This window comes from Anguilla rostrata, chromosome 1, assembly GCF_018555375.3.
Source record: "Anguilla rostrata isolate EN2019 chromosome 1, ASM1855537v3, whole genome shotgun sequence".
Taxonomy (NCBI): Eukaryota; Metazoa; Chordata; class Actinopteri; order Anguilliformes; family Anguillidae; genus Anguilla; species Anguilla rostrata.
The window spans coordinates 62,905,555-62,926,596 of record NC_057933.1 but is presented as its reverse complement, the minus strand read 5'-3'; the positions used below and the strand labels follow the sequence as shown (position 1 = coordinate 62,926,596).

At 40.6% G+C, this 21,042-nt stretch overlaps 1 protein-coding gene across 2 annotated transcripts in view; it reads left to right on the top strand.

Moving 5' to 3' along the window:
- Positions 1–21,042, top strand: part of ahr1a (aryl hydrocarbon receptor 1a) — a 33,806-nt gene that overhangs the window by 6,855 nt on the left and 5,909 nt on the right. For both annotated transcript variants that reach the window (XM_064348335.1, XM_064348345.1), the window contains exons 3-8: positions 4,237–4,328; positions 7,013–7,102; positions 9,180–9,303; positions 17,276–17,406; positions 19,871–20,073; positions 20,917–21,026. In XM_064348335.1, coding sequence (XP_064204405.1) covers positions 4,237–4,328; positions 7,013–7,102; positions 9,180–9,303; positions 17,276–17,406; positions 19,871–20,073; positions 20,917–21,026 — 750 coding nt within the window. The remainder of the gene's footprint in view (positions 1–4,236; positions 4,329–7,012; positions 7,103–9,179; positions 9,304–17,275; positions 17,407–19,870; positions 20,074–20,916; positions 21,027–21,042) is intronic.

The window sequence follows — 21,042 nt, the reverse complement described above, 5'->3', positions numbered from 1 at the left end:
TCATTCATTTATATTCCTGCCTGAAATTATGAGTATGCAGATCTTTGCAGTGTGACATTGTGACACTTTAAATTGCAGTTTTTTTGGGGCGTGACAGAATTTGCTGGCTGAAGTTGAATATTGAACACTGGGGACAATTTAACCTCAAACCTCAAAGTGTCCGAGGCTGATCGGTGTCTCATTTCCTCATTGAAATAGAAAGTTCAAGACGGAGTCATGGGAAAGTAGAGAGATTGAAGAGATAAGCCTCATTTCTGAGAGGACAAGAGACGTTGAGGAAGAAAGCAGAAATTGAGGATAAATGATAAGCTGACTGATATTTTGACGCAGCGCTTTCTAGAACATGGATCACACACTGATATGAGTTGTTGAGTGAGATGAGGAGTGTAATAACTAGAGTTGACTTGGATAGAAAAAACGAGACTAGCAGCAAAATTCTCTTTTCGGTGAAAGGGGCTTAACACACAGGAATGAAGATGAGTGAAGACCATTAGCATGGATATAAACGACAAAACTTTGGACAGGTGGCTGGTAAGAGGCCCCAGATATCCTACTTCATTTTCCTTGAAATGGTAGAAGAGGCAACGAGATGACCCGTATGCTGGTCATTGTGGGAAAAGAAATGGAAATAAGAAAAATAAATTTCTGGCTCCTTTAGAGCCAGTACTGCACTTTTAGGGCTTCATATCAAACAGGTTGCATCTGTTATAATTGCATGGAATCCCTTACCCCACCCCCACTAAAAATTCCATACATATTTCTTTGTTTCCATAAGAAGGAAGCTTGTTGTTTTGGTTGAGGCCTGATTGTGGCTGATTTTTATGTGCACTTGGGTCACTGGTGACTAAATGGATGGGGGTGGGGGAGGGGGAGCAGGGGGGCTGGGGGTTTGCGTGATTTATCTAGAACAGACTTGTTGAACTCTCGACTCCATGGAGAAGGGTTATGAAACAGTTTGATAGTTGTTGGCTCAAACTACAAACTTTGACCTGTTTAGCTGAACATTGGGGTCTTTGCCAAAAGTTGATGTGAACCAGCAGTGGGGGGAATTCTGTAGGGACATGGTTGAGAGAATTGTACTGCATGTGAATAGTGCAGCTTGAGATGTTATCTTAATGTTTTGCTTTCACAAATTGCCTAAGCTACAAGTACTGTTTATTTAGGCTTTGAAAATCACGGTGTCATCAAAAACGCAGAGTAAAGGTTGGACAAATGCCCTGAATTGTAAGGGAAAAGAATAGATTCAATAGTTTATAAGCCCTAATTTATAAAATTTAAGATTCAGTGAGTTTTTTTCTGCCATATTTTAATATTGTGAAGATTCTAGGGTTTTTTTAAATTAAACTTTATTCAGTCTGGGGGAAAACAGAAAAATTGTCTGATCGCAATGGGCTCACAGTACAGAAAGTGCCTCATAGGGAATCAAACTCACAGCTGAATTGAGGTATTTGTATATGGATTGCTCTCCCCATTTACGAATTCTTAATATTTACAATAATTTTAAATATACATATAAAAAACATACTGCTTTGTGGTTATGAAAATATAAAATGCATCCTCAAAAGAGTGGATGCTTTTGGAACGCATTTTTAAGTATCACTACAATAGTCTTCCCGATGTAGCATAGGTCTGTGCTTAAGCAAAGGACAAGGTTTTGCTTTTACAGAATACTGATGCAGTCTCAAAAAATACCTTGTTGTCAATGAAAATCGTATATTCGCAGCATCCTAAAACAGGGAAATTGTTAAATATGGCAATAAAAGTTGTATCTGAAAGACTGTAACTATTCTAACAACCCCTCATACCCCATACTAAGTACATATGTAAATTTAATATTCACTCTCTTGATCAATAAAAAATTGTTTATTTTGAACATTTACCGTACCAGGGCCCTTAGTTTTGTGGAAGGGTCTTAGTGACACTATGCAGCTGCTACTTTTTTGGAATTTGTGTCTAAATGTACTGAATGTGTTGACCCTGGACTGCTGGGTATTCAGACAAGTAAAGGCTCTGTGGCTGATATCCAGACGTGACCTTTGGGGTTGAACCTGCACTTTACTCTGTTTTCTGTTTGCATCCTCCTCCTGATGTGGTTTATTTTGTGTTGCTACACTTTCTGGTCCCAACCCCCTTTCCCCGAGGTGAGAAAAGCCTTTTGAGCAAATGATTCACAATGAAGTTAATCATTACCAACTTGAACGGCATGTGTAATTTAACAGTTATTCTTGTGTTATTTGAAATGGAAGTCTTCTTTGTAACAGAAACAACTATTTTCTAAACGCAAGTAAATAACAGGCCAGTTGGATTGAAATGATGACATTCTAGGACAGAAAAATAGCCTGCACTGTCGGATGTCTGCTTCCTCTGTAAACTCCTACTGTGTCTTTATTCATTTTATAGATACTACTAGTGTTACGCTAGTATTAGGGGTGTATTTTCCTGTATTTACTCAATGAATATTTTCTATTCAAGTAGTAATGCCTTTCTCAACCCTGTTAGGCCTGTTCTGCAACTGCACACAACTACTGTGGTACATTTATGCTACATGAAGATGCATAGATACAGAACAGTTGGTTTTAATGGTTTATGTTTTTGAGTCTTTGATAATGCACTGTCTATTTTCTGTGGTATCCGTGTGCCTCAAATCGAGCTGCTGGTTGCCGTGGGTAACTTTGCCAATAGTAACCCTCTCAGAAGCATTCGCGCTGTGTCTGTCTGGCTTATTAAATCTAGCTGACAGAGTGGAGTGCTGCTTTGGCAAACACTCAACAACAATTTGGTCTCCTGTGTTTGCCCTGAGTGTGACCAGTGAATGTTGCCAGGGGAGGTGAGCCAGTATGTCTACAACAAACTCTAATGAACTATTTCATCTGGAGGCTATAACATCCATGCTTTAGCAGGCAGGTGGTCAGCAAGTCTGCTGCAGTCCAACCACTCTAGTGACTACAGAGACCGTAACATATTAACACGTGAGTCAGCTGGCAGCATTCCCTGGGTTATGTATAGATGTGAAACAATTGATTTTTATCTGGAAAATGTTTCATCCTATCCATAGAAAGCCTTACTAGAAGAGTTATTTTACACTGTTTCCAGTGTACTGGTTCAGTGATGGCTATGTTTTAATGTACTTTATATGTAATCATCAGAATGTTTTTTGTAAGTAATGTAAGGCATTAATGCATGTGAAATTTTCAGTTGCGCCTTGCTGTGTCGGACCCTAAGAAGACTAGCAGACATCACGGCTTTAGCTAATGGGGATTCTAATAACAACAATAAACAGTTGATTTTTATCCTGCCACAGAGCTCACTCTTATTCAGTTTTAGCGTAGAAAGAAAAGACCAGCCTCCATTGTCAGATTTGAGATTGGAATGACAATTTATCAATTTAAAGTTCTCCAAAATCTAATTTTGTACATCCAGACGAGCTAAACATTTAAACTTGCTTAGTGAGCAGCACATGCCAGTGCTGTACACACCAACAAGATGAAGTCTCAGTTTGTGCCTCTTGAAGACAGAAGTAAGGATTTATGTCAGGAACCATCCTTACAAAATTATTGTTTTTTTGGCAGGCAACATAGAGGCACCATGCTGTTTTTGTTAAGTTTATTTAGTATCTGAAAATGTGCAAGCTACTGGCCGGTTGTTCTTGCAAAGGCTTTCTTACCGTGTGTTTTCCATCAATTAAATTGTGATGAATTTATTATAGCCACTGCAAATGCATATTTATAGATGGCACCTGCACCAGTTTCTGAACAAATTAAACATTGAATGTGCAATGACAATGAATTTGATTTCTGGCAGGGACATTTCAGTAATTGGTATATGTTTATAAATTAGCTGGGCGTGGGGCTGTAATGCAGATATGTGGAAGACTTCAACAGCAGGTTTGCAATGCTGCATCTCGTTCCTGTAAACGCTCACTCAGTGAATGTGATATACGATGATTGTGTATAATGTGCAGTGTTTTTTTGTTTATGCCATGTATGCCATAATGTCTATGATCTTTATAAAAATGGCAATTCTTTCTCTGTCCAAACGCCGCCACCCATGCTTCAGGCATTGGACCTGAGCTATGTAAACCGAGAGATGACTCAGAGCTCGCAGTTTGTGAATGGTGCACCACCGTGCCCTCGGTAACTGGTTGTTCCTCATTCTTTTGGTGTGAGGAACATGCATTCTCTCTGGCAATGTCAGTGATGTTCATTTGTTTCTCTTTTTTGTTTCATTGCACTGCAGTGACTCCGAAATCAGACAGCTGCCCGAAACCAGACGGCAATGGCCAGAAACTGGGAGAAGAGAACTTCCTGGAAGGGGAGCTGCTGCTGCAGGTGAATGTGGCTGACCAGCAGGTTACTCAAGGGTCAGGGTGTCTGGTAGTGTTATGAACGACATGACTGGACAGGGAGGTATATGGAGAGTGTTAAGGATAATTAAATAAGCTATTTGTATTGTTACTACTACTGCTAATACTACTACTACTAATAAAACATTTAAACAGATTGTGATGAATGAAAATTTTTTATTTAGTGTGGGATAGTGAATTTGAATTAGACTTTAGGCTTGCTGGATTGGATTGAATTAGACTTGAGGCTTGCCAGGGGCTTTCATGATTGAATCCCATGTAGGGTGCTAATTTTTACTGTATCCTTGAGCCCAGTACTCAGCCAGAGATACCAAACTCTTAATTCACAAAATATCAAAATGTTTTATGTGTCCACTAAGCAAGTCTGCAAAATGGTAAGATTAAATTTGACATGGTTATATTTTCTTCAGCATATTCTGGTTTACAGACTAAACGATTATTGTATTTTCAGAAAGCAAAGGTATTGCATGGACTTAAATTTCTGTGTGCCAGCCACTCTGGTTTGTGCAGAAGATGTAGTCCCAGTGTCCTGCTGTAATAATGCGTGTAGATCAGTTCATGCATGCAGTTGTTCAGCATAATCGTCCTGACAACATATGCATTTTAATGAAAGGGAAACGAAACCAACTGTGACTCACAGAAACAAAAACGTCAAAAGGAAATGTACTTGTGCAGAAGAAAGTGATTCATGACGCAGAATAAGTCAGATCTGTAGCAAACCCCCGCCCTGAGGGCTAGGAGTGTGTGGTGCTCAGCCTCAAAACACAAGTGGAGGAAACTGCTTAAGAGCTCATTGTTTTGCTGTTTCATTGAGAAAATACCAGGAATGATCAATGAGACTGTAGTTTGCGTCGCTGGAATTGCCCTGAGGGAGTTGAACTACTTTCTTGGAAGCGCAAAGTGCTTTCTGTAGTTTGCCTCAGTGAAGGGCAGCAGCGCCTTTTACTTCTGTTGCTTTGGGCCAGAGAAGGCCCCAGTGCAAGTGCTGCGCTGTGCATTAAGGTCACTGATATTTTACAGGGTAACCAGTCACTGGTCTGGTTCTGTTAGAATGAACGCCGTCTGCTTAGTTTGAATGCCCAAGCTTTATTTAATCAAGCAACCAACTTAATCTGTTTAATCTGTAACCATCTGTGGTTCTACCTGTCTCTAGATACAGATCAGTCATGAATGATGATACTTATATTTTGTCTTGTAGTGCTTATGCTTGATATTTGTTGTATCAAGCATAAGCACTGAACTCTTAAATGACCTAATAATCTTTTGTCACTTCAGTCAATATGAATCATTTGCTATCCCAAGAACCCTAAGATTATGTGCACTGATATTCCTTGTTTGACTGTTTTTGTACAGACGCCTTTCATGCTGCCTGTTGTAAAGAAATGCATAGTCAAAATGAATTTCTTCTTAAGCCATGGACAACACACGGGCACATTGTTTGACTTTCATTACACACACAGATCAAGAATAAGTAGACCAAACCTTGTCCTACACCCTCACTTTGAGGCAGTAGTAGTAATAGTGGTAGTAGGTAGTGGTAGCTGGTAGTAGTGGTGTAGGAGCCGTTTATGAATTTTGTTTTGTTATTGTAAATGAGAATTATTAATAATTAATGAACTATGAAAATGTAAGCATTAGATTTGGGGATTCTTTTGATTTATTATATGATATGCATTTATGCCTTATACTTACCCTTCAAAAGACCTGACTTGGCCTGGTTACGTATGCTTACCTGTATATCTTACGTGGATAATAATGGTTACGGATGGGGGAGGGGGTAAGACCGGGGAAGCAAAAAAGTTTTCTACCGCACGACCGTACCACGTATGCACCTGCACGGAACGAAGGGTATTTTTTCGTTGTGTTTGTTTAAACTAAAAGAAAGCAATAAAATGATCGTTTCATTTTACTTTCGGGACGGAACTCTTCATTGGGAAGGATGCGCGTAGACTTAATGGCTATCCCAGGTCAGAAGTGGCTACAGTTTTAGAATACGAAGCCACTACAAGTGGGTAGTAGCAGTGTGTCATTCTCCATTTTTTAGGTTTTTGTATATTTTAGAGTTAACAGCAACATTGTCTCTGCCATTATAATTCTGCATTCTGCTGAGTATACAGCTGTCATGCACTTCCAGTGTGAATTGTTGTCAGCTATGGTTTAAAGTTAAACAGCCAAAGGGGGTGAAATGTATGACAGATAGATTGCCCTGCATGTTTTGCATTATTTATGTCAGTAAATGTACTTGCCCAGGGCAATTGCCATTGCTCGGGTTCCAAATTTTCAGTTTTTTTTTTCATTCAGCCAGATGACCTTATTCTGAGTAACTCACACTGTTTACAACTTTCCACATTCGCTTGTGCAACATATTTGCACAACTGGATTTGCAATATGTATATTTGTCATAACTTACTCAAGGGGAAAGAAAAAATGGCATGCATGCACAGTTTTGATGTTAAAAGTGCACAGGCTCCATTCAGGCTGTAGCTGTAGTGATTTGAGAGTTATTATATTGTAGCCTTCTTGTATTGATGCAACCTGCAGGTTGAAGACTCTGTTGCAACAGCTATTGTGCAGATCCACTGTGACTTTTGACCCTGTCTGTGCACCTATCTTCACTGTGACCTTTTCTCTCTCTTTTTCTCTCCTTAGGTGCTTAATGGATTTGTCCTTGTGGCCTCATCTGATGGGGTAGTTTTTTATGTGTCCTCTACCATTCAGGAATACCTGGGCTTTCACCAGGTAAGTTACTGTAGCTGTGATGCTCAGTGAACCCTTATTTCCTCCTGGAACTGAACATTGGACTGAGATTAAATAATTCTATTGATATGCAGATTTCTGTGTTTCAGGACATGCCAGCACTGTTTGTGCAATTATCCATAAGTCACTGACAAAATGATTGACAATCCGCATATATGTTATTTAATTAAGTGTTAAATATGTGTGGTTTGTGAATTTTAGTGCAGTATGCCCCAAAAATACAATGCATTGAATTCCGTAATTATTTTTGTTGAGCTCTGAAACAGGGAAATCCATATACATGCACAACAAAAGCATGTTTTCAGATTTTTCTTTTTACTTTACTCAGTGGCGTTAGACTACAGCCTTACTTCAGTCATTCGTTCTCGCGTGTGAACGTTCAGGTCACATTGCGGGAAGTCGATTGCTCTGGTATTTCCTGAGCTGTAGCTTAAACAAGCATGTAAACACAGATGCCAAGTTAAATAGGTTTGTTTTGGTCTCTTGCATTTTAACTGCAACCAAGATGGAACTCTGGAGCTTTGCTAATCTGCAGCATGTAGATTGAAATCCTAGTCTGGAATGTTAGCAGTCTATACTTTTTTTTGTGTATCGTTTATGCAATTTTTCCCCATTAAATACAATTCATTTTGGTTCCCGTGAGTAAGCTTGTTATGTAAACTTGGGTTCTTAGTCATTCATCATTTTAAAGATGTAAGCATGTAATTTCCCTAAACATTATTTATGTGTTACTGTCATTTTATTATTTTTTTCAGGAGAAAACAACCCTCACCAGAATATATTGGATTTTTTTGTTGTTTACAGTATTCAGTGATTTATAAAAGATTTACTGTGCTGTTTTTAATTACCCACCATTGTATCTCATCAGCTCTGTTGGGTTAATTGGTCTTGTAGCTTTAAACTCTCCCGCACATTAAAAGTTTCTGGAGTCACACTTTTCAATGAAATATATTAATTTGGTATCGGCATGTTCACTGTAGTTAAATGCAGTGAACTACATCATGTATGTTGATGAAAAGTTTACTAATTCTCTCCACCCAATGTGGAAACAAATTTCCCACACTTGTGTTGCTCCTGTGTTGCTAGAGAAGCAAGAATATAATTTGAGTAAAACTGCTGTTGCTAATTTAACATTTAAAAGATTACATATTTGATGATCACATGCCATCGTGCCACATTACATCCTTTTGGTAAAGTTCTTAAATTAAAGTTTTAATCAGAACGTAGTTCTCTTCAGTCCATTTTGTGAATACATGGTAAGCCTGGTGGAGGTAATCCTTACTGTTCACATTCTCCTTCCGTCCTGAGCTACCACATATTTACTGGCCATAAACCAGTGGCCTGGTTCCCAGCCAGGTTACCTATCTCTGCACACTGAATAAACTCAAATGTGCAGCAGTTCCAAAAAGCTGCAAAAGGTCAAGGTGACCAGTTAAAAATTGACAGCGAAACTTGCACTTGGATTTTAGTATTTTTAATGGCAATGTACTGCGAGTGATGTTGCAGATACGCTATGTACTGTGGTCTGTGATTTAGCATATGTGGGCCCTGTGTTTTTTATGTGTGATCTATTACATGTCTGCTCTGTGCTTTATGGAGTTATCTAGAACACACAGGATCTGTGATTTGCTGAGGGATCTGTTACTCATGAGTGCTGTGCTTGGTGATCTAGTGAATGTATATCAGTTATGTCAGTTAGTCAGTGTGATGATGTGCTTGAATAGACACTACTGGTTTGCCAGTGAGGTTAATGATGCCAACACAGCATGTGGTGGAAATACTCAGTTTTGAACTGCTTATCTTTATTTATGCCGCTAAATCTTGGATCAGTGATGTGAAGTGCTAATGTGGTTTCTCATAGAAGTTTGAAGAGTGTAGAGGTGTGAAAATGGTTGTACAGTGACCTATGGAAGGGCCATTGGGTGCTACTGCTTTATATGAATTTCCTTTCTTATGGATATAAAAGAGGCACCGTGTTGTTTTGGCTTAAATTTAATTTTGAAATGACCTTGTAACAAATTGAGGGTGCCCTCAGCTCACATTTCTCTTTGCTCCTCAGTCGGATATCATCCACCAGAATGTCTATGACCTCATCCATACAGAGGATAGGCCAGAGTTCCGACGGCAGCTTCACTGGGCGCTCGACCCCACCGTCTCCCCAGAGACGGGCCAGGAGTCCTCAGGTAAGGCCCCACTCCTCCACCCTCACCTAAGACCATCCCTGCTCCATCCTCTCCTCAGACACTCAGGTTAAACACCCTTATATTTCCATACATTCTTATTATTCTTATTCATGCAAGTGAAGACTGAAATTTCATTTTCATGGCTAGCAATGACATGACCACTTGTAAATCTGTATTACTGAAATGAATCAATTATTTAGTTATAGGATCATAATGACTGCATTTATAGACTTTAGCAAGACTTCCATACTGCACTACCATTAAATTAAAGCATACAGTTTCCTCCTTTTTATGAAAGTTGTTTTACTGATGTTTGTAATATAGGTTAAATTTAAAAAGACGTTTTTTGATTGATGAAAAGTAGTGTCGCTCAAACATGTTACCTGGACAGCTGTTAGTTGCTTTCTTAATTTGTGCTCGGCTGCACTTCTTCACAGCTTCAGGATGATACATGCTGTCAGGTTGCTCTCCCCGTGTGTCAATCATGTCAGCTGTATTTTGGTTTTCGTTTGAATGATGATGAAAATAGCATCCTTCACATCCTCACATTACTAGGGTGAGAACGTATGTAATGCACCTTTAAGTGCATTAAAATAAGGAAGAAGCCTTTTCTGATACTAAGGATAATGCTGATGCCTTGTTACTTTGTCAAGATTTTTACCAGAAAGGAGGTTATAAATACACCCGGAAGCAGATTTGGTGCTTGAACATGCTTCCAGCAGAAACTGAGATTAGGAATGGAAAAACATAAATGTGTAGGCACCCCAGAAGTGACTCCCAAAAGCCTGGAGTTTTCATTTTCAAAGTCGAATGATACAGTGATACACAGCTGATTTTGAATGTACGCAAGTAAAGAAACCCCATCCGTGATGACACTGGGCGTATCCTCCATTTCTGTCATGGTGTTAAAGTGTTTCTCAACTCTGCTCAACAGCATGACTAGACTGGGTGAGCAGATACCCTGAAGCTGCTGACCATGTCAGTGCGAGTGTCATGTATCTTAGTAAGGGAATAACATGCCAAAGATGGGAGGTAGCCTCTCTCCTTGCCATGGGTTTACAGTCAGATTTTGTATGTGGGTTTTCACATTTAGAGGGAAAGTTAAGAGCAGCTTTGGGAATTTTATAGCTTTGGGAAATAGATTTGTATTAGAGCCCTCCTTTTTTGTCATTGTTTGTTTGACTTCCATTTGATGCAATGAGAGACATTTCTGTTATGAGCTAGAAAGCAATGGGCTTGAACTTGAGGTCTTGAATGTGAGCTGAAAGGTCAAGTGCTGTGTGGGATTTGCATTTTGAATTTGTTGCTGTTGTCTCTCAGTATAAGGACCAAAGACGTTCAGTGTCAGTAAAGCATGTCAACATGAGGCTGACAAAATCTGAATGTTCAGAGACAAAACATTGGGTGTGTCAAAGTCAACTGTTTGGTACATTAAGAAGCAAGAACACATTGGTGAGTTCAACAATAGCAAACAATACTTTCTATTGTGAAGCAAAACCCCTTTTCAACTGCTGAACAGGTCAAGAACAGTCTCAGGATGTAGGCATAGATGTTTCAGAGGCTACCCATGGAAGACACCCAGTGTCTGGTGATGTCTGTGGGTTGGAGACTTTAAGTAGTCATTGAATTCAAAGGATTTACAACCAAATACTAAATATGATGACTTTATTTGTGACTGTGCTTATTGTGTTCCCTAAAATGGGGGACTGTTTATAGAAAGGGCTGTAATTACTCCAGAAATAACTTTATGTGGATGTAAATACCCTCAAATTAAAGCTGACAGTCTGCACTTGAACGTCATATTCACCGTTTCATTTCATATCCAATGTACTGGAGTACAAAGCCAAAACAATACAAAAATGTGTCACAGACCAAGTACTTATGGGCTGTACTACATCTATTCCAATGTAAATCCTAATACAAATCCAGCTAACTCATTCTTCAAATTGCTTAGGATTTGAATGTATTTGACATATGGTGCACACGTAATCCCAATGCAACTGACTATGTTGTTTTTCAACTAGGCACAAATCCCATTCTTGGAATGATTACATGTACTCATTCCATCTTGAAAGATGTTGATGTGGCTAAAATATTCTCCATTGTTATATCAGAGCCCTGTGCATGTTAATATTTGTTTTAAGTCTATCTGTACAGCTCAATGTTATTATAACATGGAACAGTTATTGTGTTTACCAGCGTATGTTTATTTTGTTTATTATGTTTATTATGAGGGTCCAGAAAATATTATATTATTCTAGCCCTCAAAGTCTCTTTTGTGCATCAGTGCTATCTGCTGTCCGTCAGGCGAATTTGCGACATTGCTTCTGTGTTGAGGGCAATTTGTGATTACATCAATCATCCCATTTAAGGCCAGCAGATCTGTTCTCAATTTTTACACAAGTTATACCACTTTATCCCCAGAGGATACTGTATCCCTGACAGATCCAGTTTCACTCCCTGAACTTGCACAGGCTCTCTGCTGTATGAAAAAGGAGACGTCACCTGGTACTGACGGCATGCCCCCCAAACTCTTGCCGGCCTATGGGGGTTTACTTGGTCCCGTGGTGTTTAAGGCAATAAATTCCACTGTGGTAAAACGCATTCCCTCAGAACCAAAATTATCACAGATTTGTTATAATTTGTGTCTTCTTCCACAGTTAAATATACGTATTAAGCTTCATGCAAAGGTTGTGGTTGAACATCGCAAAGACGTCATCCATAAATCAGTACACCCTGACCCAGACAGGTTTTATAAAGACAAGATTAGTATAAGGTACCATCTGACATCTTTTACTTGTTATGTGACATGGGGATCTAAGGACCACATGTCCTCAACAGCAGTGTTATCTTTATATTCGAAAAAGGCATTTGACTGCCTACAGTGTGGCTATTTGTGGATTGTCTTAAAACATCTCGAATTAGGGGCCACATTTATAATATGATTCATTGTCCTTCTGCAAACCTGTAGGCCATGTGCTTAGCCAATTCAACTTTCAAGTTCTCAAAGAATGTTAGCCTCACTGTGGCCAAGAAAATGTGGATACAATGATGACTTCCTTATGCACTCCCTTGGTGCCAGTGGATGCTGGTATTTCTAGATGTTTTCTTATTACTGTTGTCTGTAGCTAGAATCAATATTTATTCAGGTTCATGTTCAAGTTGGTTCGTCATTCGCCTATACATGAGTAAACAGTGTACAACTGAATGAAACATTGTTCCTCTCAGGCCAAGGTGCTGAAGAAAGACACTACCGATACACAAACAACACAATATAAACGGTATGTGCTTGTGCATGTTTACATAAAAGGAGACATGATAAATAAATAAAACACAGTCAAGCTTGTAAAAGAGGCTGAATTGAGTAAAAGACGTTTGGGTTATTAAAGGACAATCAGTATTATTTTAAAACCAGCAGCAGTATAAAATCTTGAAATAATGTAAGGCTACCAGTGTAGGATTTATGTGTGAGTGTTTGGTGGCAGCAGGGTGTTCATGAGTCTTGCACCCTGGGGGAAGAAGCTGTCGTACTGCCTGGCAGTGCTTTTTATGCTGCAGTACCTCCTTCCTGATGGCAGGAGGGCAAAGAGTCTGTGTGAGGGATGGGAGGGATCCTCTGCAATGCTGGAGGCTTTGTGTCTGCAGGGCTTCTGCTGCTTCATTGCTGTACTCCATTGCTGTTTTGAGCTCATGGAAGGAAGCATATGCTATAGTCTCTGGGTTAATTATGTAATTTATGGAACAGGTTTGCATCTGGAATCTGTCTAGAATTGATGATTATAATTATTGAATTTATAATATAATGTATATCACATTTTGTGCGAGGAATTGAGAGGTTGTTAGAGGGAGATAGGTTGCTATTTAGGGGAAGGGAAAACTGATTACTGTTGGTCATAGCCTATTAGAGTCTAGGCATTGTAGTGTAGCAGTAAAAAAGGCCAACAGGATGCTGGGATATATTGACAAAAAAGTATTAATCAAATGCAGTTATACTGATGTTATACAATGGCCTTTTCAGAACACACTGAAGAGTATTTTGTGCTGTTCTGGGCACTGCACTGTGAGAAAAGGTATAGCCTAGAAGCTGTGGAAAAAGCTCAGAGAGGAGCAACTAAATTGGTTCTTGGTATGAAATGTAAAAGTTAAGACTTACGATACTAGAATAAGGACATTGGGGATTTGGTGGAAGTTTTAATTTATGAAAGGGATTAACAAGGTGAAGTAGGACAGATATTTCTGGTTGCATTCTTTCGGTAGAACAAGGGAACATGGGTGGAAATGAACATAAAATAAAATCAATACACGTATGAGGAAGTATTTCTTTATACAGAGAGTTGTCACAATGCAGAACAGCTTGCCAGATCATGTCGTAGAGGCAGGGACCCTAAGGGCTTTTCAAGTCCAGGCCTGATGCAGTGCTAGACACTCTAGATTGTACATAAATGGTGAGTGCTCTACTCTACTTTATAGTTGAGTGGCAAGCACAGAAGGCCTGACTATCCTGTTCTTATCTTTGCATGTTGTTATATTCTTATGTTCTTAATTCTGATAAAACAATCATATGGATTTTATTTAGTTTTGTACTGTTTATTTTACTTTAGTGCCTAGTGAACAGTTACAACTGTGCCCTTGCGTCCAGTTCTGTCATTGTTCTGTCTCACCTTCATACTCCTAAATACTTGTTCATTTTTCACATATTTTTCTGCTGAATTAAGTTTCCTCTACAGTTAAGAAAGAAATATCGTATTTAAACAAAATGTTTGATTTGAATTTTAATTACAGTCAAAGCAAAATACAGTCATTTGCAGAGATGGAATATAATGACCTGTTCTACTAAAGTAGGACACACTGGGAAGTGAACAGCTGAAGGGAGTATCAGATGGATGAGCGTTGCTGCATACTGTACATCTGCTGGTCTGAAGGCTCTGGTGTGTGTGTGTGTCTGTGTGTGTGCGTGAGTGTGAATGTCTGTGTGTGAATGTGTGAGTGCGCATGTGTGAGTGCATGTGTGCATGCATACGATAGGGTTGTGCTGAGGTGGCCGATTTTACAGGTGCAGCAGTCATCTGGTCTGGGTGGGTGAATATGGGAGGGGGAGGTGAGCGTATGGCATCTATCCAACATTGAGAAATGGGGGAAATGTCCTACACCAGAGTCAGACAAAAGCACAGAAAGTGCTTTAGGAGCCTAAATGGGACAGACAGTGCTGCTGCTTCCACTACGGTCATCGCAGAATGGTTCGAACATGGGGCCCAAACTCAGCCCATCGCAGGTCTGCAGTACGCCTGGGCTCAGGAGTGTGTGACTCAGGCCAGGACTGATACCCAGCTGGGTAAACTCAAGCCTGCCGCACCCGGATCATTGTAGCTCACAGTTGGTGTCCACAGGCTTTGGATCAGGCTAGTTTTTTTACTTTAGCACCAGATCAGCTTTCATGAGGGATCTAGATATTGGCTGCTTGACTCTCTGAACTTTATTTAGATGACAGCTGTGTAGTGACTGCATACGCAGACCGCGCTAATCGCCACAACGGCAGTAATGCTGTTTCAGCTTTGCTTCAAGTTTCAGTAATCATCATTACAGTATTAACGAAGATAGCCTTGAGAACTGGGAACCAAGCTTAAGCAAAAATAAAATGCTTACACTGAGAAGAAGCAAAGAATACACTGCAGCTGCTCGTCAGTCTGTGATGTGGCTGTGGTGCGTGTGTGTGTGAGCACAGAGGCCAACTGCTGAGGCCTGCGTGTAATAGCCTCGGGTCTGGACCCATGCTGCGACACTACTGATTAAGTTAAAACTGGTTTAAAAAGCATTTTCTTCACCCATCACGTGTTCTCATATGTACTCACTCCACTATGGACACTAAAAAACAAAAGGAAACAAAGAAGCAATATAGCTAGCTAGGGGACGCTGACTGAATGGCAGATGGTATAGATTCTGTGCACTGATACTTTAGCATGTACAGTACTTTGATACATAACTGTTTACTGGTTGGCTAGTAGGTGTGCTAAGTGCTGTTTCCTTTTGTCTTTACTGATTGCTGTGGGACCAATGGAACATAAATCACATTTTTTTTAAATGTGCATTGTAAGTCCCTCTGGTTAATGACATCTGCTAAAAGAATGTAATGAAAAACAAAATAATTTAAAGACTGTATTACATTTGCTTTTGTGAAAGTACTGTGAGTGCTGAGGGGCAGGTTTAATACTGAAACATGGTTGGAATCTATGACATCAGTGTCATAAGGGAATACAGCTGAAGGAACATTGTTTGCCTGTTTTAAATCTGTTTGCCATTTGCATGAGTATTTTCTACTAATTTAATTAGAGGCTAATCTGCAGATCACAGAACATACCATAGGGTAATGGGTGAGGGTAGCTTTTCTTAACAGCAAATTCAGTCTCTTCATGACTAAAGCTGGCAAAAGGGGCTTTTTTATTCACGAGGAGCTATACCCAGCTGAGGTGCTTGTTCTTAGTACCGCAGTCCTGAACAGATTCTTACCATGCCAGTATAGACTGCAGACGCTCGTCCAGCAGAGTGGTGGATAGTGCTCTATAATATTACCAAGGGAAAGCGGTGTTCCCTGTCTTGATTGTTTCTTGTCTAAACCTGTTCTACAGTTATACAGTACTCTCAGCATCTGTGGCGCCCTGCTGGTGAACAGAAGCAGTGGCTAGCTGCTTCCATCATCACTCACTCACTACATGCTCATTCCCCCCCCAACCCCCCCCTCTAAATTCTGCATAAACAGCTCTGAACACATGTCAAAACCATTCAACACCCTCTTTATTTATTGTGGCGCGTATCGTTCCCGAGGTAGTTTCACGTAAAACAGTTAAAACAAAGAGATGTTTTGCCGCGTAGGCAAGTCTGGCCAAGCAGTGATCCACCTCAGAGTATCACCTGAGCTGAACAAAGCCCTTCTGCCCAGGCTTGCTCTGTAGCACAGAGCCCCTTTCATCTGAGATCAGGCTTCAGGACAGGCTGTGTGGAGCAGGGCTGTGTGTAAACCTCCCACTAGGGCTCATTCTGAGAGGATGATGTGATTAAAGTTCAGAGAAGTATGCTTCGGCAAGCTTGTCACTTTATCATGCGCTTGTGTAAAGGCCTGAGGGATGTGGTCTTGAATCCCAGGTTAGACAGGGGAGGAAGGTACTACCGTTGTGATCATAATGCTCTGGATAAGAGCGTCTGCTAAATGCCTGTAATGTAATGTAATGCAAAAATGCAATATTAAGATTGCATGGTAATGGGTGTGGTATGACTTCATGAAGTCATCAAGTTAAGACGAGCGATGCTGACATCATTAAAACAGGGCAAGGCAAAAAACGGAGAGCAGAGAAGGAAAGATTGGCTATGGTTAAGAAGGTCGGCTGGTTCAAGGGAGTTTTCCAGGCTGACTTAAAGGCCAGAAAGCCAGCAGCCTTTGCATGCACAGGGAGTGCATTCCAGAGGCACTGGTCCAGAGAGGGCTCCCCTGTGCAAATGCATGTTCTGCCCATATTGGGAAGTCCCATCTGAGTGTGTGAAAGGGGTCGTGTAGAGCAAGTAGTTCATACAGTTAGTTGGGACAACTTGTATGTGATTTCACTGATAAGTTGTTATTCCGTCTGTTTTCACTGGTAGCTAACAGTAACAGATATTAGTTTTGACATCTAGCAGGAGAAACAGCTGTTACTGTAAGGTGAAATTTAAGCATCTTATTCCTGCTCGAACAGTGGGTAAAACTTGCTTGATAATAAACTACTATTCCAGCTAGCTTGTGACATAAACTGTGAATCATCTGAGATAGAAGTATTTATTTATTTATTTTATTATATAATAAATAACACTTGCCTGTTGATTCACATTTTCTGGGTGGGATAAAGCATCAGTCTGCAAATCCATTCGTTTTCCCCAGTGTGTTTTACTGGGCTTGCATGTTAAGCCCTCAGGTATGCTATGTAAACTGATCAGCTCTTTATTTCAGATGGAAGGAGCACACAGCTGCCGTTAGCATGCTACCGCCCAGAGCAGCTCCCACCAGAAAACTCCACATTTTTGGACCGCAACTTTGTCTGCAGGGTACGATGTCTTCTGGACAACTCGTCTGGATTTCTTGTAAGTAGTTTTGTGTGAAGGAGCAGATACACACAGACAGTGAATTTACCAAATTCACTAGTATTTGGAAATATCTAGTGCTGTTCGAGAGACCCTTGCCATTCACTGTTTGGTGAATCACATTTGACAAGACTGCCTCTCTCTGGCTTATTACTACATTAATAATGTACGTTAATTCCTAGTCTGTGTGCGTCGGTGTGTGGTCACATTTTATAGAATTGTTTGTGTGGTGAGAACAGATAGCCTTTGGACATAAGATTCATGTATTTTCTCTTTTGTTTGAACTACTAGATCCAGCAGTGAATGGGATGGCAGTCCACTAATGTGTTTTACAGAATATTTTGCCTTGCGTTTTGGCCTTGGTGTGAGCAGGAAGTATGTTTCTGGTCTCGTACTGTAAAGTGAGGGGTTAAGCAGTTGTGCTGCAGGGCTGAGGGATTTTAAAGTTCGCCCACAGGGCCCTCTGTCTCTCTTTTGGGTTCAGGGAAAGGTCAGGGACTGCTTGTCCTGAACAGGAAGCGATCACATCAGTAGCTTTGCGTGCAAACCCAGAGTGAAGTGAAAGAAGTTCTGCTTGAGATTCTTCTATTCATAACATTTTCTGTATTTCTGTGAAAATATGGCAAATCCCTAGCCTTCTCTAATATCCTCTTCTAGTCTGCTATAGTGACGTAAATCCTGCAATACACTTTTGTCTTCTTGTTTTAGAGTACTGCCAACAAGAAAACCTGTGAAATAAATTCAATTAATTAATTATTTATTAAAATATCAGGCTGGTAATATTTTGCATTTAATGTGGTGAACTTAGTTGCTGACGACTGTGTCCAATATGGATGAAAATGTCACCTGGCTTAAAATAAAATATGATTCATGTTTACATGTATCGTATGAAGTGTCAGCCACTTCAGATCACTTTGCAATGAGTCATACAAAATGTGTGAAACAAGCATTTCATCGTGGGAGGCATGGAATATTAACATTATTAACAAAATGCGCTTTCCATTTATTGAAGTCATTTCTTTATTTAAAATGTAAATATGATGTGAAACCTGAAATGTTTCAAATGTACATGTATAATACAGAATTTACATGTTTGCAAAAAAAAGAGATCATTTATAATACATTGATAAAAGAAATAAATTATGTTTTACATGCTTGCATATAAATCAGTGTAATTTGTGCGATTTAATTGCAGGAAGCCAGTTTTACAAGCACAGCACACTGACAGAGTGCTAGGAATGAAAAATGGAAGTGAAATAGGGAAACATGCCTTTGTTCTGTAAGAAAATTATTATTTCTAGTGTACACTTCAACTTTACAGTTCCTTTTTTAAGAATTTGACTGGTTTCCACTAACCCAGACAGGGTATCTGAGGTTAATGTCCAAACCTGCAATATTTTAAATCCAGTATTTACTATTCAGTACAATGCTTAAGCTATTAGATTCCTATTTAGCTATTTTTCCTTTTAATCAATCACATTGACTAGATATTCTATAAACATTACATTACATTCATTTGGCAGACGCTTTTATCCGAAGCGACGTACAAAAAAAAGTGCATTTCATGGTCGTAGACAACTGCTGAACACGGGTTCAGTAAGGTACAATACTTATTTTGTACAGCTATTTCTAGCCGAGAACAATGAACACTATTCTGGCCTAACATCTGCAAAGCCAACTAGGCAGAAGAATAAGCTACAGTATTAGGACAAATACAAATTACCAAGAAGTGCAGGGATGGGGCAACATGTAGCAAGTGACAGGAAAAAGGTTTTTTTTTTTTTTTTTTTATTATAAAAGAGTGAAATATACAGCGTGGTGGTGGTTAGTCTAGGTATAGTCTGAAGAGATGAGTCTTCAGGCCACGGCGGAAGATGGGTAGTGAGGGGGAGGTTCGGAGAGGGACGGGGAGTTCGTTCCACCACTGGGGAGCTAGGGTGGAGAAGCTCTGTGATCCCTTTGGGCGGGTGGGAGGGGTTACAAGGCGCCCTGCTGCCGCAGAGCGGAGTGGTCGAGCAGGCACATAGAATTGAGTCATGTCCTGCAAGTAGATGGGGGCTACCTGTCCTGGCAGCAGTGTAGGCAAGGGTCAGGGCTTTGAATTGGATCCTGGCAGCGCCCGGTAGCCAGTGAAGTGATCGCAGCAGAGGAGTGACGTGGGAGAATTTGGGGAGGTTGTAGATCAGTCGGGCAGCGGCATTCTGAATCATCTGAACAGTGAAATAAGACAGAGGGTTTGTTTTGCTGCATATGCACTCCTCCAAGGTCTTCTGTATTCATATTGTCTGAATGGAAACATTAAGAAATGTCCATCCTTCCATTACTTTTCTCTCTGGGTCCCCATCATAATTAATGGGTTCCTCAGTGAACATAGGTCTCCTCCTGACTAACGTTGCTTTTTTCTGTATCATCATTTCCTTTATGATGTTTCCTCATAGTCACTTTAATGGCTGCGCTTCTGCAGGCCATGAACTTTCAGGGCCGTCTGAAGTTCTTGCACGCCCAGAACCAGAGGATGAAGGATGGGCTGCCGGCTCCGCCCCCGCTGGCCCTGTTTGCCATAGTCAGCCCTCTGCAGCCTCCCTCCATACTGGAGATCCGAACCAAGAGCTTCATGTTCAGAACCAAGCACAAGCTGGACTTCACTCCTACTGCCTGCGATGACAAGTGAGTAACACACACACGCACACACACACACACCCACACACACTCACATGCATACACACACACACTCACTCACATGCATACAAACGCACACACACACATGCACACTCACATGCATACACACGCATATTCACAAGCATACACACACACACACACACACACTCACGCGCATACAAACACACACACACTCACATGCATGCACACGCACACTCACAAGCATACACACACACACACACACACTCACACGCATACACACACACACACTCACTCACACGCACACACACACACACTCACACGCATACACACGCACACTCACAAGCATACACACACACGCACACAGGGCATGTGCAGGGCATGTGGCCTGCCCTGTCCCTAGCAAAGGCATGTGTACAGGGAGTGTCATCTTGGCAAGCATGCATGAAGAAGATCCTACCAGACAAGCCTGTATGGAGCAGAGTTGACCTTTTCGGTTAGAAACACATTTATAGGGTGAGGGTTGAGCTGTCTAGACAGTGTGGCATGGTAGGAATGCGCTTGTAAGAAAGGTCTAGTCGAATCCGGTAGACACTGCCGTGTACCTTGAGCAGGTACTACGATTGCTTCAGTATATATCAGCTGTATAAATGGATCAATGTAAAGTGCTATGTAAAATTGTGTAATCGCTCTGGATAGGTTGCTAATGCTGTAATGTAAAGTTGTAATTCTATGGAAGATACTTATAAAGGACTCTCAATGAACCTTCTGCCTTCTTTGCATCAGGCATGTGTAAAAAAAAAATTCTGTTTTTGTGTCTAAATGAGTTTACTTCAGACACAGTTTTTCTCATCCTCTGGTTTGTCTCTACAGAGGGAAGACAGTGCTGGGCTACACAGAGGCGGAGCTCTGCTATCGTGGGACAGGCTATCAGTTCATCCATGCAGCAGACATGCTGCATTGCGCAGAGAACCACATACGCAGTATGTGTGATGGTCC